The 25244-nt window shown below is 41.3% G+C and overlaps 1 protein-coding gene across 1 annotated transcript in view; it reads right to left on the bottom strand.

The window, feature by feature from the left end:
• The window catches only part of LOC144493178 (neuronal migration protein doublecortin-like), a 125286-nt gene that overhangs the window by 93714 nt on the left and 6328 nt on the right, over positions 1-25244 (bottom strand). Inside the window, exon 3 of the mRNA XM_078212074.1 lies at positions 11991-12334. Coding sequence (XP_078068200.1) covers positions 11991-12334 — 344 coding nt within the window. The remainder of the gene's footprint in view (positions 1-11990; positions 12335-25244) is intronic.

A 25244-nucleotide genomic window follows, 5' to 3' on the forward strand; every position in this document is an offset into this window, starting at 1 on the left:
AGGCAGTGTGTAAATGTAAGTTGTTGCTGCATTGCAATGCAAGGGCTGTGTGAAGCAGTTTCTTTAAAGCAGTAATTTGGGGCACACACAAAGAAAGGGATAGGCCATTCATCCTCTTGAACCTGCTCTGCCATTCGATTAGATTATGGCAAATCTGTACCCACCTTTGTTCCATATACCTTCAAAAGCTTTTCTAACAAACTTTACTGATCTCAGTCTGGGAAGTTTCAATTAATGCAGCATCTACAGCCTTTTCAGAGAACCAGTTGCAGATTTCCACTCGAAAATCAAAGGAAATTATTTATCTGTATCTAGCCAATTGAATCACTTCCTTGGTCATATTACCTCTTCACCTTCTTAACTCAAGGGAATGCATGCTAATTGTAAGCTATTGTAGCAAAACTCTTTAAAATACATTCCCCCATTACTTTTATTGCTGCATCTCAGAATTTGGGACAAGGCTCATCAACGCCAAGGTTTTCAATGCATTTACATCAAAAATACCTGGTCAAGCTATGGCTCTTTAACTGCCCTGATCCTATTCTCGCCCATGTGAACTGGTGAAAGAAGGCATTTCTCATGTCAAGAACTTTATTGTCCCTGGCAATCTTCAAATTTGAGTTTAATCATTGCTGTGCCAAAAGGCGGCAGCCACAACAAAACCATTGTGAGAACAATCACACTCTATTCTTTGCACTGAATGGAGGTCTGCTATCCCTCTTCAATAGTGCTTTAATAATACAAAACCACTTGTGTAGGCTGTCAGAATCTACAACATCAACAACTTGAAACCAGCTGCCCTCAAACTATTGTTCATCAATTTTGCAATCCCAGTGTTTCGAAGTGATGCGCTACGTGAAGAGCTTTGAGAGCCTCCATGCAATTGATAAAGTGCTATGTAATTACAAGCATTTAGGGAGCTTTAATGTTCTGCTTTGTAACAATGTTCTGATTGCTCTACATTCTTGCAGTTTGGGGAAGTTTCAAACAAACCAATAAAGGTAAATAAAACAAATCACTTGCTTGTGAATACAGATTGAAGTGCAACATTTGTCTACTGTTTGTCTCCAGCAGCCACGTTTATGTTGCCAACCCACTGCTCTGTCTCCAAAGGTCAAGGCCAATTCTTTGGTTGGGTTGCAGCACTTCTGAAAATTGCTGTGCTTCTACCAAAGTCAGTGCTGCTAGCCTAAGTTAAACACAGCTTTTGTAAAGATAGTCAGGCCTCCTAGATGGAGGATATGAATATTGTGCACAATTTCTCTTTCTGTCCGTAAGCAACCGGTCTTTTAATCGCATTTAATCTAATATTGCATTCCTAAACAGAGAAGGTTATTATGTTATTGCAAATAACAAAGAGCAAATGTATCTATCTTAACTTTTTCTGAAAACAGTGTGGAAAATTAGTGGATACAGTCACCAGGGTCACAAGGCAAATAGTTTGTAGTGAAGGGGTTAATGTTCTATGTGCCACATTACACACATACCTAAATAACTCTTTATTGGCATCCTTTGTGAATGGTCATTTTTTTAAATTATTTTTTATGGGATAGTCAGAATTTATTTCCCATCCCTTCCAGAGGTTCTACATGTTGTCACATGGCCAGACCAGGTAAGGAAGGCAGATTTCCTTCCCGAAAGGATATGACTAAACTAGGTGATTTCATGGTCATCATTAGACTTTTAATTCCAGATTTTTATGGAGTTCAAATTTCACCATCTGCCACGGCAAGATTTGAACCCTGGTCCCCAGAGTCTCTGGATTATTAGTCCGATGACAATTCCACTGTACCATTGCCTCCCCTCATAGATCATAGTAATTACACTGACAGGGTATATTCTGACATGCAGTAAGAAGCTTCTTGAGGTCAAACGTGTATATGAGACAATACTAGAAGCTTGGATGATAGGGAAAGAATGATAGCAAGGATTGAAGATTCACAGCTGCCATCAGTAACTAATGACCTTAATTACATAGATTTGTATCACCCAAATTCCTGTCTCATGTAATTTTAAGGGATAGCAAATTGTACTGCCATATTCAAGATAATTAATACATTCAAGACCTAGCCTGTGAAACTGCCTAGTAAAGAATTACTTTGAAATTCCTAAAGAGGAAGCATATTGTATTGAATAATTCCATGACCAGGACACTGACTGGTGACTCGTAGGCACACCACACTACTGTTTCGAACAACTATTTAGATGCAACCACTGTGTTTACACCATGATGTGGAGATGCCGGCGTTGGACTGGGGTAGGCACAGTAAGAAGTCTCATAACACCAGGTTGAAGTCCAACAGGTTTATTTGGTAGCACGAGCTTTCGGAACATTGCTCCTTCATCAGGTGAATGGAGAATTGGGTTCACAAACAGGGCATACAGAGACACAGACTCAATTACAAGATAATGGTTGGAATGCGAATCTTAACAGGTAACAACGCAGAATCGCGAGCAGAAACTGATAGCCAGGTTCCGCACACATGAGGGCGGCCTCAACCGGGATCTTGGGTTCATGTCACACTGCCTGTAATCCCCACCATTTGGCCTGGGTTTACAAAATCTTACTAACTGTCCTGGCTTGAGACAATTCACACCTCTTTAACTTGTGTTTAACCCTCTCTCCATTCGCATTGTCTGCACCTGTAAATACTTGATTACCTGTTAAGACTCACATCCCAACCATTATCTTGTAATTAAGCCTGCGTCTATATATACCGTTTGTGAACCCAACTCTCCACTCACCTGGTGAAGGCGCAGTGCTCCGAAAGCTCGTGCAACCAAATAAACTTCTTGGACTTCAACCTGGTGTTGTGAGACTACTTACTGTGTTTACATCCTCTTCCCTCCTCTCCCCACTAATGTGCATTAAAAAAGTTGGTCACTGTAATGATGTAGCTTGGGATCATCTAATCACATCCCCAATGTGACATTACACCAGGAGAGTTGCACAGTTATCTCCTCCCAGACTACTTCCAACCAACAGTTCCAAATACTGAATGTGGCAAAGGAGACATAAGTAATTATATGGATCTCTCCCACACACCCCGGACATTGTCTGTTCCACCTTCTTCCATTGGCAAAAAGATGCAAAGGTCTGAGGTCACATACCAACCGACTCAAGAACAGCTTCTTCCCTGCTGCCATCAGACTTTTGAATGGACCGACCTTGCATTGCGTTGATCTTTCTCTACACTTTAGCTATAACTGTAACACTACATTCTGCACTCTCTCCTTTCCTTCTCCATGAATGGCATGTTTTGTCTATATAGCACGCAAGAAACAATACTTTTCACTGTATGTTAATACATGTGACAATAATAAATCAAATTAAATAGTTTTCAGAGGTTATTGTATCATTCAGTAAAATACACTTTCATACAAAGATACAGAGGAGAATGTATCAGACTATGGATAGATTATACATCTCGAGCTATGAATAAAACAAACCAGTTTACTTAAAAATAGATGTAAAAATATCGCCCCAAAATCTCATATGATCTATTAGGAGAGAGTGTTAATTGAGGTTCAAACTCCTTTCTTGCATGTTAATTATTCCTTTTACCCAAATGTAGCATAAAACAGATTGAAATGTTCATTACAAGCAAAATAATTGCTACTTATCTAATCTGATGGTTGTTCCCAATCATTAAGTTGCATTTTTCTGTCCATGTCACTTTTGTTCAAGGCAAAACTGTACTTAAAATATTCCTTTAATTCTGCATCTAATGCATAACTCAGAAGTTGTCTTATTTAAATAGGACACTAGCAAATTCTTCAAACGAATTAGTGGGTAAATGCATCATCAGATGCAGTACTGAACCATACAAGTTAGGAAGGTCTCCAATTGAATTGTTTCATGCTGATAACAGCCACGGCTGCAATTGTCCCCTGTATCCCTAGGCTAAAGGTAGTGGAGAATCTGCAGTCATGGTTCACGCTATATCACCCTTCCCAGAAACTGTGCATAGATAGAGGCCATGTGGAAAAAGGATCAAACTGGAACGTGATATCCTAGTGATGAAATATCCTGCCCCAATGTTCACCACCTAAATTTAGTTGTGAATGGTATCTTTATGGGAGCAGTAACAGGTGATTTTACATGAGAACATAGGAACATAGGAATTAGGAGCTGCTTTCCGTGGCTTAACTCCACTCCGTATCACAGCCCTTTGAGCCTGCTCCGCCATTCGATCAGATCATTGCTGATCTCTCCCTGGTCTCAAATCCACCTGCCCGCCTATTCCCCATATCCCTTGAATCTGTTTTTTTTATCAGAAATATATCTATCTCCTTCTTGAAACCATTCAGCAATTCAGACTCCCCTGCACTACAGGGCAGCAAGTTCCACAAATTCACCACCTCTGCAAGAAATAGTTCCTCCTCATCTCATTTTAAATCTACCGCCTCGCAGCCTATACCTGTGACTCTTGTTCTAGATTGCTCCATAAGAGGAAACATCTGATCTACATTTACTTCATCAATCCCTTTTAAAATTTTATATACCTCGATCAGATCCCCTCTCATCCTTCTAAACTCCAGCAGGTACAAGCCCAAACTGTTTAATCTCTCCTCATACATCAATACTTTCATCTCAGAATCAATCGGGTGAACCTCCTCTGAACTGCCTCCAATGCCACCACATCCTTCCTCAAATAAGGAGACCAAAACTGGACACAATACTCCAGATGTGGTCTCCCCAACACCCTATACAATTGCAACAACATTTCTCTACTCTTATACTCTTTAGACATTCATTAAAATCATTTGACAATATTTTCTGAGGAGGACAGACATTGCAGAGGAGAGGGCACTATCTTTATCTTCTGCTGGATGTCTATAGATAGATAGGATTGTTTGCTGGGGAGTTCCAGGATTACTGTACATTGCTGATCCTTCATCCTCTCAATTTTCCTGTCCTTCACAACTTACATCACAATATCTTTTTAAAGAAATGGTCTCTTCAAAAGATAATTCAAATTATATTGTCTTTAATTCTCCCAATTTGTACCATCACTCATGTCACAAGCATAACTTTATTTAAAAGCCAGTTTACAAATCGACCAAATTGCTGATAGCACTCAGCAACATGTTGGCATTGAATATGTGGAAATTTACATGACTTCACCCGTGTGGAGATTACAGTCATTGGCCAGGTTCAAGAACCTATATCCTCAGAGCTTAAAATTATCCAAAACTGTGCTGCCTACTTCCTAACTTGCAACAAGGCCCATTCACCCATTACCCCTGCATTCACTAACCTATCGTGGCTCCCAGTAAAGCAAAGTCTTGATTTTTAAATTCTCATGCTTGTGTTAACTCCCTCCATTGCCTTGCCCCTACCCTCTCTCTGTAATCTCCTCCAATCCACAATCTTCTGAGATAGTCACATTCCTTGAATTCTAGCCTCTTAAGCAGTCCTGATTTTAATTGCTCTACCATCGGTGATCATGTCTTCAGCTACCAAGGCTTTAACATCTGGAATTCCCACCCTAGAACCATCTGCCTCTCTCCCTCACTTTCTTCCATTCATTCTCTGAAACCTATCTTTTCGACCAAGCTTTTGGTCAGCTGTACTAATTCCTGATGTGCTTTATTAATGCCTTTGTGAAATGCTTTATTATGTTAATGATGCCATAGAAATACAAGTTGTTGATGCTGCTTGATTCTGATTCAAGCCACTTATGGGCTATATTCGTCTCTGAAAATTTGATTTGACAAAAAGTTTAGCAAGAGGAATACCTTCATTTTGTCTTTAGAATTGGAAAACAGGGAAAAATAATCCTCACAGAGTGAGTGATGGACCAGGAGCAACTGGTCATGTGCATGAACTGAATAGCAATCTTTATGCAACATTATAATACAAGAAAAAAACTGGGCCTTTCTCCATTTCATTTTCATCCAAACAAACTTAGGGAAGGAGCAAAGCAGGACCTCTGGTGAATGAAGGATGCTGGGAGGAATACCCCAGGGGATCTGTCAGCTTTACTTGATAGAATTCAAAGAAGAAATGTTTGATCACCCGAGGAAAGTTTGCCTACAAATGTGCGCTATTATGTCAAGTTGTTTTGAACGTTTTGTTTATCATTATTTTCCCTATCTGTTGCACCTTACCTGATAGCCAAAGTTGGAAGTACCATTGCTGGCAACATGGTTAAGTAAATGGGAATCAGGTGACATCATAAATCACTAGATCTTTATCCTTTTCAGTACAAATAAATGATGTTGTAATCTGTATTTAAATATACTTGGGCATCACTTATGTTTTTTCCCCAGAGCAAGGGTCTGCCAAATTTTTTTTATTCATTTGTGGGACATGGGTGCCATTGGCTGACCAGCATTTATTGCCCATCCCTGGTTGCCCTTGGAGGGCAGTTGAAAGTCAACCACGTTGCTGTGGCTCTGGAGTCGCATGAAGGCCAGACCAGGTAAGGATGACAGATTTCCTTCCCTAAAGGGCATTAGTGAACCCCAGATGGGTTTTTCCAACAATCGACAATGGTTTCATCCTCCTCAGTAGATTCTTAATTCCAGATTTTTTTTATTGAATTCAAATTCCACCATCTGCCGTGGCAGGATTCAAACCTGATTAAGGAGAGCTACAGAATCAGCTAATCATACAGCGGCACTAGAACTTTGTCATCATTACTAATAGTATTTGAGATTGATGAAAAATGTAGGAAGTTTGAACAGTGAACTAGCTTTATTTTAATTTGTTGAAATATAATCAGACTAATTACTGCTAATGTGAAGAAATGACAAATAGATTTACATTAATGCAATGTTTTTCACATCTCTGAGATACCCTAAAGTGCTTCATATGCAATGAATTGCTTTGAACACGTAGTCACAGTTGTTTTGTTAGGAAACCTGTCTGTCACTTTATGTATGAAGTCCCAAAAGCAACAAATTACATAAATGACCAGATAGTTGGTTCATATGGGCAGCACGGTGGCACAGTGGTTAGCACTGTTGTCTCACAACGCCAGGGACCTGGGTTCGATTCCCAGTCGGGTCACTGTCTGTGCGGAGTCTGCATGTTTGTCCCGTGTTTGCGTGGGTTTCCTCCGGGTGCTCCAGTTTCTTTTCACAGTCCGAAAAGTCATGCTGGTTAGGTGCAGTGGTCATGCTAAATTCTTCCTCATTGTACCCGAACAGTTGTCGGAATGTGGCAACTAGGGGATTTTCATAGTAAGTTCATTGCAGTGTTAATGTAAGCCTACTTATGATACTAATAAATAAACTTAAAATTTAGTGAGGTATCTGTGAAGGGAAAAATGTTGACTACGATTCAGCAAGAACTCCTTGCTTTCTTTAAATAGTGATATAGGATCTTTTATATTCACCTGAACAGACAGGCAACGTCTCAGTCCACTATTTCATCCAGAAAATAACACCGCCATTTCTTCAGTGCTACAATGAAGTGTCACCCTAGATTATTTGCTCTAGTTCTGAGGGGGGGGGCTTCAATCCGCAATCTGTTGACTTGGAGCTGGAAGTGTTACCAATGAGATAAACTGAAGTGGGGATTTCTGAACTATGAAATTTAGCTACATCATATTACAATACTCATTCACTATTACATTTTGGTCCAACCTTAAAGGAAAAGGATCAGTTCCTGGTGCTTGCGAAGAACTTATTCAGCACATGTTCCATTTGTACTACTTTAGCAAAGGCCTTCCCATACTTCCCCAAGATATGCCAGCAACATCAGCCCTGCCTCACCACACCCAAACATCACCACTCCCCACACACTCCCTCCCCCTCCATTACCACGTGTACCTCACTGCTCATCCCACATTATATTGTATTGGCTATCTACAACGGAAATCTGAGTACTTTGAAGCAAATGAGAAGTTAGATTTTTCACTGAGAAAAATTGCCAGCATTCTATCTAGGGCTGAAATTTTTTTCATCCATTACCCCATTAATGTTATAGACAAAACCGTTTATATCATCTCAGCCGTTCTTGACAACATGGCCAAAATATTGCATGAATATTTTTTCTTGCCTCTAGAACATCAAAGGGAATTATTTAACATGACATTCTTGAACTTATGCAATCCAGATATATGTCCCCTTCCATATGAACCCTCTTTTTTCCATGTAAGCAGCTATTAATCATTGAGGCAATACACACACAGGTAGTTCTAATAGTTATTTCAACTCATCCATTAAAGCAGTTACTCTGTTACTGAAGAGACCTGTGTAAGTATTCTTTGCAGTGTTATAAAATCACCACAGAACATTTAACCAAACTGCTCCAATTATAGTAAAGAGAAATGATTGTCTGTTACTCTAAAGATTAGAATATTAGTGAGCAATTGGGACATTGCACAAATGTGTGGGAGAAGAAAAAAGCTCCAGCTTTCATGCGAATCCTGCAATCCATCATTAGGCAATATTTTAAAGTACTGTTTCAGCTCATCGCCATTCTCCCCATCCTACTTGTGAGATCATTTATCTCTACGTGATCCAATAACTTGTTCTGCAACAGTGCTCCATGCGTTACATCATGATTGGTGAATACGAAACACAAAGGTTGTGAGCATTTTAATGGTGCGCTCAAAATCTCCTGTTTGCTCTTTTTAGACACATCATTCTCAGTGATGATGAGTAAACACCCAATGCATGAGGCATAACAAATGTACAGTTTAACACTCCCAATCAGCCCTTGTCTGCAAACCCGCTTTAATGGCACCATGATACAGTTACCATAAAATCTGGTGCATACATCGCACTTCAAAGAATGTTTCTGTTTTCTAAACACAGGGAGTGACTTACACAACAGCAGAAACAACATTAATGGTGTGAGCAAATGTGAATGGTATCACAAGAAATAGGAAGCATATGAATATTTTTTCCTGAGTCATTTCAAAGATCTCTTCTAGCATTAATAAATGGTACCACAAAGCATGTCCTTAATTAACTTACCCCTAATCTTTGTGCTCCTCAGAACATCTGAGATCTTTCCAGGAGTCATAGACTTGCGTAATTTCTGCAGCTCAGACCACGACAGGAGGTTTTGTGGAAAATGAGCAGGATGATTTAAATAGGTTTTTAATTCTAAGTGAGAAAGTCTGGCAATGATCTGAGGGCCACATACAGCGTGTTCTTTTAAACTCCCCCCCTCCCCCCTCCCCCCTCCCCACCCTCCTATGATGCTAAACTGGAATTTTAGATACTTTGGCAAAGACTATTTTGTGTCAAAATGAAAAGCTTTGGTATCTGTAATGATAGTGCTGCATCCTCAAATTACATGCTTACAAGCGAGAAATAAGGCATTGTAAAACAGTGACATCTTGCACACAACACTCTGAATTCCACTGATTATCACAGCTGTTCCAGACATCGCTTCTTCAGCTTGAATGGAGGGGGCTTCAATTGGTGAATCTACTTTTTTTTTATTTTGTAATACTCCTCAGAAGGATGGCAGCCACGCTTCCTGTGTTGTGACAGTAATTTAATCACAGCCTAAATTACTGGAGCTGGCCCTCCATTCCCCAAAATTTATGCATGGAATTGTGTTAAAAGGGTACGAACAGCAGCAACGATGGTACCTTCCTTCATTTAAACAGTCATTTCAAGCAAGATGCTGGAGTTACAGGAGATCCTCACCTGAGGTCTATGTGCGTTTCACAATAACAGAAAAACCTGCTCTCTCAAGTTTCAGTCACAGAATCCCATTATTCTGAAAGGATCCCTCATTGGTAAAGATGTTTCTCGGACATGGCAATTTTCTAATGTCCCTGCCCAAGTTTGTGTGTTAACTGAAAAGACACCAATGACATACAGAAGAAAAGGAAGTGGCATACCTGGTTTATACTGAAGAACTTCTTGTTTTTCCTGTTGCTTGTGATCATTATACTGGCAGTAAATAGCACACGGCGAGTCTGGCGATTAAACCAGTCTTCAAACTTCAGGTAGATATTTTTGACTGGAGTGTAGACATGAGGTATATGTAGCTTCGATTTCTCCAGGGCACTAAGCTCCCCATTTCAGCCATGTCACTACAGGGAGGTGATCAGCCTCACAGGTAAGGAAGGAATACTCAGAGGTGTCATCCCTGGGCTGTTTCTACACACCCGGCAATGAGGTCAGGCCTGAGATCAGGTCCTCAAACCAAGTTGATATGGTGAGAAATACGAAGAATGTTTACCTTCAAATTGATGAGCAAGTCAAAATGTAAGGTCAGCAATATATGATAACCAACTTCACTGTGAAACCCTGTGTCCCTTCTTATTGTGAATGCGGGAGAAACTTAGCGGGTCTGACAGCATCTGTGGAGAAAGAATAGAGCCAATGTTTCAACTCGGGATGGCCCTTCGTCAGAGCTCTGACAAAGGGGCTTCCTGACTCGAAACAATGGCTCTCTTCTCTCTCCACAGACGCTGTCAGACCCACTGAGTTTCTCCCGCATTTTCAGTTCTTGTTTCAGATTCCAGCATCCGCAGTATTTTGCTTTATCCTTTCTTATTGTACTTGTCATCTTGAAATAGCCTCAACTGCTGGCAATGACACACACATCCCAATATAAACTTTGAATGTAAAGTCAAGGGCAAAACTGAGTGGGTTCCACTCATTGTAATTCTATATTCGGGAATGTGGTAATAAATAGCATGTCTTGGTAATGTCGGTTAGCAGTGTCCGTTTGATATGAAATTAAACAATTACTCTTGTCTGATTGAGATGTCTGCAGCTTAATCACAACTGTTAAGTTAAATTGTCCCCAGACATAATTGACCAATAGTTGGGAGGTATGCAAAGTGTGTATGTGCAATAGTTTATCAGAGGGTGATTACATCATCATCAGATCTTATAATCTCCTGGTGATTAGTATTGACAGAGACGAGAAGCAGTGTACCAGCCATGCTTTTAGGTGCAAGGCTTGAAGAAATGTGCAAGAAATAGAAACAAGGCCCATGGCTTTATATACACATTAATATAAAAAGTTTAAAATTAGAAGCAAGATCAAGAACATGTATCAAATGTGAGTAGACATTGGGGATTGTCCTCACCTGTAGCATTATCTTCTCCATTGGTGGTCCATTTCTTTGCAATCACATGTTTGTTGTATCTGGTCATTCCTGTGGAAATCCTACAGATTCCCTCAAGTGCTATATCTTTTATAGAGCCATTCAACAGCCTCTTTGCCCCACACAACAGACGCTATCATTTATTGCACAGCATTCCAATTGATTTTTCTTAAAATAAAATGCTGCACAATTTGACTATCTGCCCCACATGGGACCTTTAAGAAGCTCATAGATAGAGTCACTCGTTCATATAATTCATCATCACTTCAAACTGGAATTTGCATGTTCTCCCCGTGTCTGCGTGGGTTTCCTCCGGGTGCTCCGGTTTCCTCCCACAGTTCAAACATGTGCAGATTAGGTAGATTGGCCATGATAAATTTCCCCTCAGTGTCCCAAGATATATATATGGGATTAGCAGGGTAAATGTGTGGTTACAGGGTTAGAGCCTGGGTAAGAGATGGTGCAGACCTGATGGACCGAATGGCATTCTTCTGCACTGTAGAGATTCTATGAAACTCTTTTGAGGTTCTCAGACAATTATTCATAAGAATACCTTCAAGAGTCTCACTGCACATACCCATGCAATCAATTAATGCTGCTGACCACAAGTTCTTGGATCAGATGCTACATTATTTCCCATGTGTACTGTTAGATTGATTTATCTAAGAGGGTTTTGAAGGTATTCACTCATTCACTGATCTGTCGTAAGAGGCTTTCATAATGCCCTGATTTATAGGATTAGTGCTACAAGACTTTTAAAGACACAAGTGGTCTGTCAGAATAACAAAACCACACCGATGTATATTCTGCAGTGGAAAATTGAGAATAAGGCAGTCAACTAAATGAAGGTCAGATTTCATCCACCAATTGACCAGGCTATTTCAATATAGCACCCATACAGGCTTTATAGCTCACCTCATACTGGCTGATTGTTGATGGAACAGCGAGACTCACCTGCTTGCCATCCAAAGTGTACAGCTTCTTCACGACCCCAGTCTCCAGCTTGATGGCCTCAGTGATGTCAGTAAGAACTTGCTCAAAGGAGTGTGCTGTTTTCTTGTTGAGCAGAACTCTCACTGCTTTCCGTGGCTTAACTCCACTCCGTATCACAGTCACTAGCTTAGGACGGACAAAGTCCTTGGTTTCTTTGACCTCAGTCATGTGCTTGGCACTGGCCAGGGACTGTGGCACTTTCTGGGTAGCAGAGGCTTTGACATTCACCGACCAGTTGGGATTCACATTCTTGGTGTAATCCACCTTTTTGAAGATGTCATGTGATGAGCAAACATAGCTCTCCCCTAAACAGAAAGAAAAGTGCATGGTCAAATCCGCAACAGAAAGAAACCCAGAAAAAATGTTTCATATTGTTTGCATTAGCTGCTTGGGTTTTAGCTTAATACTTGATATGACCAGGTCTGGATTAAAGAAGGCCTAACAACCACGTACGGCTGCGTAAAAATTGTTATTGAAGCTGGCACACTGAATGAATCAGCTGAATAATGTCACAGTCCACTTTGCACAATTGATCAAGAGAGTATGTTATACAAATACCCTAAATTTGCATTTCTAATATTGGTGAAACAGAGAGACAAGCTGGGAAAGATTTCTGCACTCAACAAAAAAATCATTGCCTGCTATTTCACTCTGTTGACATAAGCCTAAAGGCTCCCATTACTGAATTACAGCTGCATGATTGATTACACAGCCATCCATTATCACAGAGTGCCTGCCATTTCACAGTTAGATAGTGAATGAGGTCATGCATTTTTAACGCACATTTATGCCTACTTTTAACAATTCCAAAGGGCACCTTAACACCCCCAAGTGCGCCTGACCACCCACAAAGGGCACCTGACATCCCCCAATGTGTCCCAGCACCAAATCCAAAGGGATACCTTACGTCTCCAAAGGCTATCCAAATGCATCCACAAAGTTCAGGCTTGCTGTTACCAGGGTCTACTCTGCACACTTCAGTTTCACATGCCTGGGCTACTAAAGTCCAACTTCAATAGAGAAAGCTGATGATTTAAATGGCTAGCACATATGTGCAAAATGCTAAGTGCTATTTTTAGGGGGAGGACTTGCGATTTTTGGGTACTTATGCTATTTTTTCCATCATAGAGAGGTTTTCCGTTGTGGCGAAAATCCAAGCCTATGTTTTGTCTTTTGCAAGCCCGGACTGATTGAGTGCAGCTAGAACTCTGCCTGTTGCAAGCAGCCAAAGGGAGGTGGTGTTAGATATGACCCACCAGGCTGACCAGCAGCCTCGGCATCACATTGACACAGAATTCATGACCAGTTCAAACTTACTTTTATGTAGCTCAGGATCCAGTCAGGTTCTTTGCAACACATATGGGTGGAAATTTTAAATAAAACTAGAAAACGCTGAAATAGTCAGCAAGTCTAGCAGCATCTGTGGAGAGTGAAATTGAGTTAAGGTCATTGATACTGTCAGGCCTGCTGAGAATTTCCAGCATTTTCTGGTTTTATTTAACATTTGCAGCATCTGCAGTATTTGGTTTTGGTTATTGGATGAAAATGTTGTCTTGCACAGTTAATTTTGTCAAACACGGCTGTTTGGAACCATCCACAAAATCCATATCAGCTGACCAGGGCTGAAAATTCCAAGCAAAATGAGTACAACTGGATTTACTTTTCATTGGGATTATGAAAGCAACTCGCTATTTTACGAATGACCTGTGTGCATATCTTTCTGTGTCAGATACTTAATTGCTTCTTTTCTGCATCTGATCCCAGTTGGGACTTTGAAACAAGTCTTACGTAACCCCATACTTAAGAGCTGAATTCTGAACTGAAATCTCATTTGTGCCCATCTTCAATTATTTAATAACATTTAGAACTGTATTGTGCCTTTGGCACTGACTCCAGCAGAATCATTTAATGACACTACATCCCCGAAATGTAGTCAAAATGCAAATGAGCTGATCTATTTAATATACAATATAACATAAGAACGTAAGAGATAGGTCAGCAGTAGTCCATCTGGTCCATCGAGTCTGCTCCACCATTCATGACTATTGCACAAATTCTTGCTAAAGTGAAAACATTTTGCCTAGATTATTTTGTTTGCCTAACCAGCAATGAAGTGGTCATGTAATAAGTTGCAATTCCTCTCTCTTGATTTGCGATATAACATAGAAACATAGAAGATAGGAGCAGGAGGAGGCCATTTGGATCTTCGAGCCTGCTCCACCATTCATCACGATCATGGCTGATTGTCCAACTCAATAGCCTAATCTTGCTTTTTCCCCATAACTTTTGATCCCATTTGCCCCAAGTGCTATATCCAGCCACCTTTTGAATACATTCAATGTTTTGGCATCAACTACTTCCTGTGGTAATGAATTCCACAGGCTCACCACTTTTTGGGTGAAGAAATGTCTCCTCACCTCCATCCTAGTCTACCCTGAATCCTCAGACTGCGACATCTGGTTCTGGATTCCCCCACCCTACATCTACCTTGTCTGGTCCTGTTGGAATTTTATAAGTCTCAATGAGGTCCCCTCTCATTCGTCTGAACTCCAGGGAAAACAATCCTAACCCGGTCAATCTCTCCTCATACATCAGTCCCTGGAATCAGCCTGGTAAACCTACTTTGTGACTAGTTCATTATTGGTAGTAATCTTTAATTTCATTGGCTGATCAAACTGTTAAATAGGACTTTCGCAAAGTAAGCAAGGACAGGTGGCTGTCACAAGTCACCTGCTGATGTCAAGAATTACTTCAAAAGATTTACTGAAATATACTGGACCTCACATTTGCATATCTATAATGCTGGGTGAGATTTAACGGCCTTGCTCGACCTGAGGCCAGAAAATCCTGCCCGAGGTCAATGGACATTTCCATTGTCCGCCCCTTGCCCGCTCCGATTCCATGGCAGGCAGAGCGGTTGAATTCCAGCAACTATCTCTCAAGCATGGATAGAAAGTCTACTGGGACAATATCTATATGGAAAGGTGTTTTTGCTATCCCATCAAGATGGATAATGAATCATTCAGAAGCTAATGGCTGGGACATTGTAGGTGATGGGACAACAGTCTATTCAGGTATCAGCCAAGCAAATACCTTCTTAAATTATTATGGGGAGAAAAGTCATGTGACCAGAATAACCAATTTTGCTATCTCTTTTAATACAGCACACAAGCTGCTAAAACAGGAGGAGCCTGGAAGAACATGCTACTGGGGCAGTGATATTCTCCCACTCCCCTTCTCTCCCAAGTTTATCTTTGGTACAGATTTAAAAATCCAGTACAGAGATAGTGAATTTCCATTGACAGGAATATCATGTACAAAAATCAACCACCTCTGGAAAAGATGGACTGAATTTTAAAAAGAAATTCTCTCTGGCAATTGCAGTTTTAAATGGACTTCAAGTCCTGGAATGTCAAGATAGCCATGGAGAAAATCTTCCACAGCCACCGATTATTGCAAAGAACACATAAAAGGTAAAAAAAAGAGAGTTCATTGTCATTACTTAATTTTAACTTGAATCAAAAAGCAACAACCCACAGCATAGCTTGTAATCCTGCATGCTTGTGTGTATGCATGTCTTGCGAAAGTTGGGTGTGAATTTATCTTTTTAAATACGTTTATATCTTTACCTGGCAGGTTTTTAACTCAATAAATCCTTTTCGTTTTAAACTCAAGAAAGTCGGCCAGATCTTCATGTCAGAAATTCAGAGGAAAAAACGCTGGGTTAAGGTCAGACTTGGAGTGGCATCAATTGGGGAATTATTTTTACACCTCTTCATGTGGTCATATCATTGGCCAACAAGAAAAGGTGGCAAGCAGATAAAATAACTATTGAGCTACTGAAAGGGCAAGTAAAGTAACATCAGAAATCCACAATGGCTGACTCTCCAAATACATGCTTGTGCTACTTTATATACTGTTGTTTATTTTATCCCCTCCAATCTGGAGCTACTGCCACTGTCTAACGTCCATGATTCAGATGTAAATTTAGGTAATGAGTGTCCAGGGATCATTAGTCCTTAACATATCACAGCCAAACCTAATTGTGATCTTATCCTATGCTTCCACCTATGCAACTTTGAGTTGTTAACAGACAGCAACCATACCCAGGAATTCCTGCTGTATATTTCCTCTTCCTTGCCCTGGAATTACTGAGGTCAACTGAAGGAACCTCATCGTTCCTCCTGTCAAGATCAACTAACACAGAACAGTAGAGCTGACTCTGGGATTTTCCTGCGCAGTTCAGTCCAACACTGGTTTTGCACATTATACACTGAGTCATCAGGGAGCTGTGGAAAAATGCTTATTCTGACAGATTCAGAACAATCCCACTGCATTAGGCATGGAGGGAGCCCCATGTTTCCAATGGCGATACAGAACCTCAGAAAAGAGCAATAGAAAAGATGGTTTGCATTGCTAACTCTGTCCATCCTGAGCTATCAGCTGTCAAAGCTTTAATGGCTCAAACAATGGCAGCAGTGATAGAGAGGCTAGGGACCTCATTGCCTATTTCTCCTGGCTGATGAAGGTGAAGTTGACGAGAGTGGCTGTGGACGGGAGGAAAACAGAAAATGCATGGCCTGGGGGAAGGATGGGGCAGCAGTGAGTAACAAGAGAAATAATTCAAGCTGTTATTTAAGAACAAGTATGCACATTGTGAAATAGTCATGTCTGTAAAGTGATTATATTGCTGACCACAGGGACCTATCAATTATTCATCTAATCCTGTGACTCTTCCGATGTGTCTACTGAAAGACCTCTTCAGAGTGCAGAATGATCGACTGCCTACATGCTCCACTTTGATGTTTATTCTCATTTGTTACGTGAACAATTCCATTTGTTTAAATAGGGTGGTTGGATCTTGCCAGAATCTGTCAGCTTCATGTGTTTTTTATTAGTACTTTACACACACGAGTACAGCAAAGACCAAATCTGGACTCAGGAAATGTAGGAGGTAACAACTGAAATAGCTGATGCCAGCAAAAAGAGCTGCAAAAAATTTAAATTACCCGGTGTTTGGTACTCTTGCATTCTTGAGTCAAACACACCACATAGGTTTCATATGTTAGCTGTTAGACCTCCATGGTTCTTGGCACACAATGACTTTCACATTCTATGAAGTCTTTATTTCAATCCCCATCCCTCCCCCTCAAACAACAGCTCATGTGGGATACAGTTGTTGGTAAAGGTGTTGGCTGCTCTCTAGTATCTTACTTTAGAATTTATTCTCCCTGTTTTGAACTCGGACATTTATTGGTGACAGGCTACTCAATCATAGGGATTAGCATAGCCAAGTACAACCCTGCCCTCAAATCCAGCATCCTCAAACATGTGTGCACATTTCACTACAGGTTAATAGAGAGGCCTTGTGGCACAGTGATAGCATCCCTACTGCAGGACCAGAGGCTCCGGGTTCGAGTCCAACACCAGGACCTGTTGGCCATGAAAGGAGAGTTCAACATGGTTCAACGGGCTGATAATCAGCTCAGAAATCCTTCCACCACTTCCCCCACTATTCCCCAATGGGTAAAAAAGACAGAATGGGTCTGAAGATGCTCTGACAACAACAACTATACGTTAATGGTCAGAGCTGAGGAATAGGAACCCTGACTCATTTTTCTTAAGGTCGTGGGTTCAATCCCTGTACTGGTCTTTCTCGATTCTCTAGGTACAGTCACTGTGACCAATTGTAGAAACATAGAAAATAGGTGCAGGAGGAGGCCATTCGGCCCTTCGAGTCTGCACTACCATTCAATAGGAGTATGACTGATCATGCACTTTCAGTATCCCACTCCCGCTTTTTCTCCATACTCCTTGATCCCTTTAGCCGCAAGGGCCACTTCCAGCTCCCTCTTGAACATATGTAACGAACTGGCCCCAACTGCTTTCTATGGTAGAGAATTCCACAGGTTCACAACTCTGAGTGAAAAAGTTCTTCTTGTCTCAGTCCTGAATGGCTTACCCCTTATTCTTACACTGTGACCCCTAGTTCTGCACTTCCAACATCGGGAACATTCTTCCCGCATCTAGTCTGTCTGGTCTCATCAGGATTTTACATGTTTCGATAAGATCCCCTCTCATTCGTCTAAACTGCAGTGAGTACAAGCCCAGTCGATCCTGTCACTCTTCATATGTCAGTCCTGCCATTCCAGGAATCAGTCTGGTGAACGTTCACTGGATTCCGTCAATAGCAAAAATATCCTTCCTCAGAGTAGGAGGCCAAAACTGCACACAATAATCTAGGTGTGGCCTCACCAAGGCCCTGTATAACTGTAGCAAGACATCCCTACTCCTATACTCAAATCCTCATTTGGTTATGTCTCTACTATTGCCACACCAGCTGAGCCCAGCCAATTCAGCACAGTGGAAAGGATAAAACCTGCTGGTCTGTAGGCCTCCAACCCAACCAGCTGGTGCACATACCCACTAACCAATTAGGGGAGCAGAAGCAGAGGTATTTTAAATTGACTGTCTTAAGGACTGTATTTATTTTCTCGCCTTCACTGAAGGCTAAGTGTAATCTTGTTAACTGCTGCATGAAATGTGAATAATCATCCATCTTGTTTAGCGAGAGCAAACTAATATCAAAATGCTCCGCCAGCGAGGACAGTTGCCTAATGAAAAGGCAATCCTTTTCAGGCTCTTGAGTTCAGGCACTCGTAGCTTCCAGGTTTAAATGCAGAACAAAGCCTGTAAATTTAATCATGTCTCCAAAGAAAATAAATTCATAATGAGATCATTAACAAAGCGATTCGCTGTCGCATAAATAAGCAAGTGCAGAATGAAGGCCAGACAAGTAAATGCAGAATGTGGGCCAAGCAGTTTCACTCAGATGCCGTTAAATAGTCGCTTACAAAGCTATCAGCTTTACCCACATTCCGCTCTCAATTTTATTCCAAACTAAATAAATGGAAAATGGTGGGGGAGGGAGGGAAGGGGTCATTAATTTTACATAATTTATCTCCTTTAGTTTACAATTCTGACAGCAGTACCTGCCCAATCTCTATATCCTACCTTACTCATGCCAGAGCTGCACTTATAGGCTGCCTTGATGAGAGAATGAGTGCGTTCAGATTTTCATGGTGGGAGTGATTTCTGTGCATGTACAAAATATCTCACTGTGTTGCACATAGATTCTAACGTGCCAACCTGAAGTTAATGTAGAATGAGCTATTAATGTAGACGCAATTAACACTACTTACACAGTTCCGTAGAGAAATTCATATCCTGTTTATCTTATCTATGAGAAACCAGCATATACATTTTTCCAACACAAAAATGGTACCAAAATAACGGATATTTTCAAAGACTTGGCAATAGGTGGTTGCTGGGCTTGAGGCCAATACTCCCTGCGAATCATGCCAAATGCAATAAAATTTCTAACACGATGGGTCACAATGCTTTTCACTGTCTGTATCACTGCATGGGCTGTAACTTTTGATGACCAAGCCCTTATTGTGAACTTCAGTCAATTAACAAATGTTATGTGAAGCCAAAGTCAACACAAAACAGCAGAAAATCAATAAGATAATTATATGAATGTGAGAGTAACAATAACCTGCACATCTTAATGGAGGAGTTTTAACTCACTTAAATCACTGATTTGATAGTGTGATTACTTAGTGAATATTGAGTTGTCAGATAGTCTCTCATCAGTTAGTCAGTCAGTATTAGTGTTTGCTCCTTGTATTACCATTGATCAGCCCACTTCTGTGTCCTGGTTTACCAGATTAATATCAGGAATTGGTGGATTGTTTTACGAGGAATGGTTGGAGAGATTAAGCTTGTATCCATTGGAATGTAAGAGAGTAAGGAGCGACTTGATCAAAACCTTTAAGATCCTGAGGGTGAATGCGGAGAGTAAGAGGCAACTTGGTTGAAACTTTAAGATCCTGAGGGGTATTGCCAGGGTGGGTGCGGAAAGGATGTTTCCTCTTGTGGGAGAATCTAGAACTAGGGATCACAGTTTGAAAATACAGGGTAACTCATTTGACCAAGGATATAGGTAGAACAAGGAGGGAGGTTCTGTGGAGGCAGTTTGAGGAGTTGGGCACTGAAGAGCAGGTTCCAAGAACAGAAAGTTTAATGATCAGGAAAGACCAGAAGTATATGATGGAGCAGCACGGTGGTTAGCACTGCTGCCTCACAGCACCACGGACCCGGGTTCAATTCCAGCCTCGGGTCATTGTCCGTGTGGAGTTTGTACATTCTCCCCGTGTCTGCATGGGTTTCCTCTGGGTGCTCCGGTTTCCTCCCACACTCCAAAGATGTGCGGGTTAGGTTGATTGGCCATGCTAAATTAACCCCAGTGTCAGGGGATTAGCAGTGTAAATATGTGAGGTTACAGGAATAGGGCCTGGGTGGGATTGTGGTCGGTGCAGACTCGATGGCCTGAATGGCCTCTTTCTGCACTGTAGGGATTCTATTAATTAAAAAACAGAACCACCATGGTTATAATCTCTGGATTACTACCTGAGCCATGCGCAAATTGGCAAAGGGTACATAAAAATTAGAGAGATGAATACGTGGCTCAAAGACTGGTGTGGGAAAAGTGTGTATCGGTTCGTTGGACATTGGTATCAGTACTGGGGAAAGTGGGGACTGTACCATTGGGACAGCCTACATCTGAACCACGCTGGGACCAGTGTTCTTGCAGACTGCGGAAGTAGAGAGGGCTTTAAACTAATGAATGGGGGTGAGGTTTCAGTTGTTTGGAAAATTAGGAAGTCAGAGTTAAAAGTAGGCATGCAGGTTAGTGATCAGTTTGAGTCAACAGAAAGCTACAGGTAGGGAAAGATCATATGAATATTATATTACACCAAGGACTCATACAACGGCCCTAACTAGGAGGGGGTAGGGTTCCAAGAACAGAAAGTTTAAAGTTCAGGGGTATATGATGGAGCAGTGGCACAGGACAGTGAGGGGAACTTGACTGTCAAAGCGTGACAGGCCAGGACAGGAAATGTAACAAAACTATGCAACACAGAGCAAATCTGGAGTTGTAAACCGCAAAAACTCAAAAGCTAAGTGTTCTTTATCTGAATGCAATAAGCATTTGCATCAAGATGGATGAGTTGATAGCACAGATTGCAACATATGAGTATGATGTATTAGCTATCACTGAAATGTTGTTGCAGGGTGACCAGGGCTGGGTGCTCAACATTCCTGGATCTACAATGTCCCAAAGAACAGGCCAAAGAGGAAAGGAGGTGGGGCAGCATTGTTAATCAAGGAAGGTTTCACAGCAGTGGTGAGTCATGATATAAAGGCAGTGGATAGTGATGTGGAATCAGTTTGGGTTGAAATCATGAATAGTAGGGGAAGGAAGACAAGAGTGGGAATAGTCCAAAGACCCCCAAAATGAGACCTCTCAAGCAGTCAGAGCATCAATGGGGAAATATCAAGGGCATGTTTGAAGGGACCTGCAATTATCATGGAAGATTTTAATTTGCATGTTGATTGGACAAACAAAACTGGCAAGGGTAGCATAGAAGAAGAATTTGTGGAGTGCATCAGGGATTGCTTTTCAGAGCAATGCGTTGCGGGACCTAGCCAGTAACAGGCTATTTTAGATTTGGTTTGTTTAATGAAAAAGGATTAGTAAGGGATCTTGTGCCTAAGGATCTCCTAGGGGTAGTGACCACAATGTGATAGAATTCCAGATAAAGTTTGAGGGCGATCTCCATAGATCCATAACCAGTGTCTTCAACTTAGATAAGGGAAATTATTATGGTACGAGGGGGGAATTGTCTAAGGTGAACTGTGTAAACAAATGAAGATACAGGTCAGTCGATGAACAGTGATAGATATTCAAACAGTTGGTCCAAAATGCTCAGCAGGGGTTTATCCCAATCAAAAAGAGAGATTCCATGAGAAAGAGGCAAAATTCATGGTTAACAAAGGAGGTCAAGGATAATGTTAAATTGAAAAGCAGGATATACAGAGTGGCAAGGAACAGTGGTAGACCAAAGGACTGGGAAGTTCTTAGGATCCAGCAGCAAAAGACAAAAAAACTCATAAGAAGGGAGAAAATGAATTTTGAGAGAAAACTTGCATGCGGCATAAGAACAAACAGTAAGAGTTTCTATGGATATAGATATATAGGAAGTGGCGGCTAAGGTAAATGTAGGATCTCTACTGAACGTGGCTGGTGAATTAATAACAGCAAACAAAGAAATGGCGGATATGCTAAATAAATTTTTTGCATGTCTTCACCATTGAAGACATTGCAAATATCTCTAAGATATTAGATGGACTGATTTCAAATAACATGATAGAACTTACAAAAATCCCAGTTACAAGGGATAGAGTATTAGAGAATGATAAATGTGGACAAGTCACCAGGACTCGATGAACTGCACGGATGCCATGGCTTTAATGGAAGTGGCTGCAGAGATAGTGGACCCATTGGTTGAAATTTTTCATAACTTGCTAGATTCCGGGAGAGTGCCAGAGGATTGGAAAACAGACAATTGTTCAAAAAGGAGAAAGGCAGGAAGCAGGAAACTGTAGGACAGTTAGCTTAACATCTATTATTGGCAAAATGCTGGAATCAATAATCAAAGAGGAAATAGCTAATCCTTTAGGAAAGCTGAATATCGTCAAACCTAGTCAACATGGTTTTCTGAAAAATTTGACAAATTTGCTTGAATTCTTTGAAGATATGACAGGAAGAGTAGATAGAGGGGAACCTGTAGATGTAGTGTCTTTAGATTTCCAAAAGGTATTTGACAAGGTGCTGCAGAAGAGGCTGGTGAATAAAGTAAAAGCCCATAAAATTGGAGGAAGTATGTTAGCATGGATTGAAAACTGGCTGTCACATAGAAAACAGAGAGTTGGAATAAATGGGTCCTTTTTGGATTGGAAAGATGTAACAAGTGGATTACCACAAGGATCAGTTCTTGGCCCGCAATTGTTCGCTAATTACATTAATGACCTGGAGGAAAGAACGGAATGTAAGGTTTCCAAATTTGCTGATGATATGGAGATAGGTGGAAGGGCATGTTGTGATGAGGACATTGTGATTCTTCAATGAGATGTGATAGATTGGGTGACTGGGCGAAAACCTGGCAAATGGAGTTTAATGTGGGGAAGTGTGAGATCATGCACTTCGGTAGGAGGAATCAAAAGGCAGATTATTATCTAAATGGTGAGAAACTGCAGGTGAGTGATGTACAGAGGGAACTAGGTGTTCTCGTGCATGAATCACAAAATGCTAGCAAGTAGGTCCAACAAGTAGTTAAGAAGACAAACGGCATTTTGGACTTTATAGCAAAGGGGTTGGAGTTTAAAAGGTCTTGTTGCAATTGTATAGGGCGTTAGTGAGGCCTCACCTGGAATACTGTGTACAGTTTTGGTCCCCTTACCTATAAAATATAGGAACATTAGAGGCAGTCCAGAAGAGATTTAATGGTAAATTCCTGGAATGAGAGGTTGTCCTGTCAAGAGAGACCATGAGCAGAATTTCACCATCCTGCCCGCCATGGGAATTGGGGCAGGTGAGGGGTGGACCAGGGAATGGTCCATTGACCTCGGGTGGGATTTTCTGGTTTCGGGGCAAGCATGGCTGGAAAATCCCGTCTTATATAGTCTAGGTTTGTATTCCTTGGAGTTTAGAAGAGCGAGGAGCGAGCTTATTCAAACAAATAATATATTCATTTGTGGGACATGGGCATCGCTGGTTGGCTAGCATTTATTGTCCATCCGTAGTTGCTCGAGGGCAGTTGAGAATCAACCACATTGCTGTGGCTCTGGATCCATATGTAGGCCACACCGGGTAAGGACAGCAGATTTCCTTCCCTAAAGGACATTAGTGAACCAGATGGGTTTTTCCCGACAATTAACAATGGTTTATGGTCATCAGTAGATTCTTAATTCCAGATATTTTTTGTTGAATTCAAATTCCACCATCTGCCGTGGTGGGATCTTTAAAGGGCTTGACAGAGTAGATGTTGAAATGTTTTCACTAGTGGCAGAGTCTCAAACAAGGAAACATAGCCATAAGATAAAGGGCCGGTCATTTAAAACAGAGGTGCGTGGAGTCGTAGAAATTCCTTCTCGCATAGGGTGGTGAATCTCTGGAATTCTCTACCCCAAAGGATGATAGAGGCTGGATCATTACAAGTATTCAAAGTGGAGGTGGATAAATATTTGATAGATCAAGGAATAGAGGGCAATGGGGAAATGGCAGAGAAAAGGAGTTGAACCGGCATAGGTCAGCCATGATCATATTGAACGGTGGGCAGTTTTTGAAGGCCTTGGTGACTGACTCAAAGAACAAAGAAAATTACAGCACAGGCTCAGGCCCTTCGGTCTTCCAAGCCTGCATCAACCATGCTGCCCGACTGAACTAAAGCCCCCTAGCCTTTCGGGGACCATATCCCTCTATTCCCATCCTATTCATGCATTTGTCAAGAAGACCCTTAAAAGTTACTATTGTATCTGCGTCCACCAGCTCCCCCAGCAGCGAGTTCCATGGTTTTGAGAAGGGGAGGTCGTATCGCACTAACTTGATCGAGTTTTTCAAGGAAGAGACGAAGATGATTGATGAGGGTAGCGCAGTGGATGTTGTCTACATGGACTTCAGTAAGGTCTTTGACGAGGTCCCTCATGGCAGACTGGTGCAGAAGGTGAAGTCGCATGGGATCAGAGGTGAGTTGGCAAGGTGGATACAGAACTGACTCGGTCAAAGAAGACAGGGTAGCAGTAGAAGGGTGCGTTTCTGAATGGAGGGCTGTGACAAGTGGTGTTCCTCAGGGATCAGTGTTGGGACCTTTGCTGTTTGTAATATATATATATAAATGATTTGGAGGAAAATATAACTGGTTTGATTAGTAAGTTTGTGGACGACACAAAGGTTGGTGGATTTGCAGATAGTGATGAGGACTATCAGAGGATACAACAGGATATAGATCAGTTGGAGACTTGGGCAGAGAGATGGCAGATGGAGTTTAATCCAGACAAATGTGAGGTAATGCATTTTGGAAAATCTAATACAGGAAATATACAGTAAATGGCAGAACCCTTAAAAGTATTGATAGGCAGAGAGATCTGGGTGTACCGGTACACAGGTCACTGAAAGTGGCATCGCAGGTGGAGAAGGTAGTCAAGAAGGCATACAGCATGCTTGCCTTCATCGGCTGGGGCATTGAGTTTAAAAATTGGCTCCTGCTTCTTTTTCTTGTGTTAAGACAGATTTGAGGAGATTTTTTTCTC

This window comes from Mustelus asterias, chromosome 4, assembly GCF_964213995.1.
Source record: "Mustelus asterias chromosome 4, sMusAst1.hap1.1, whole genome shotgun sequence".
NCBI lineage: Eukaryota > Metazoa > Chordata > Chondrichthyes > Carcharhiniformes > Triakidae > Mustelus > Mustelus asterias.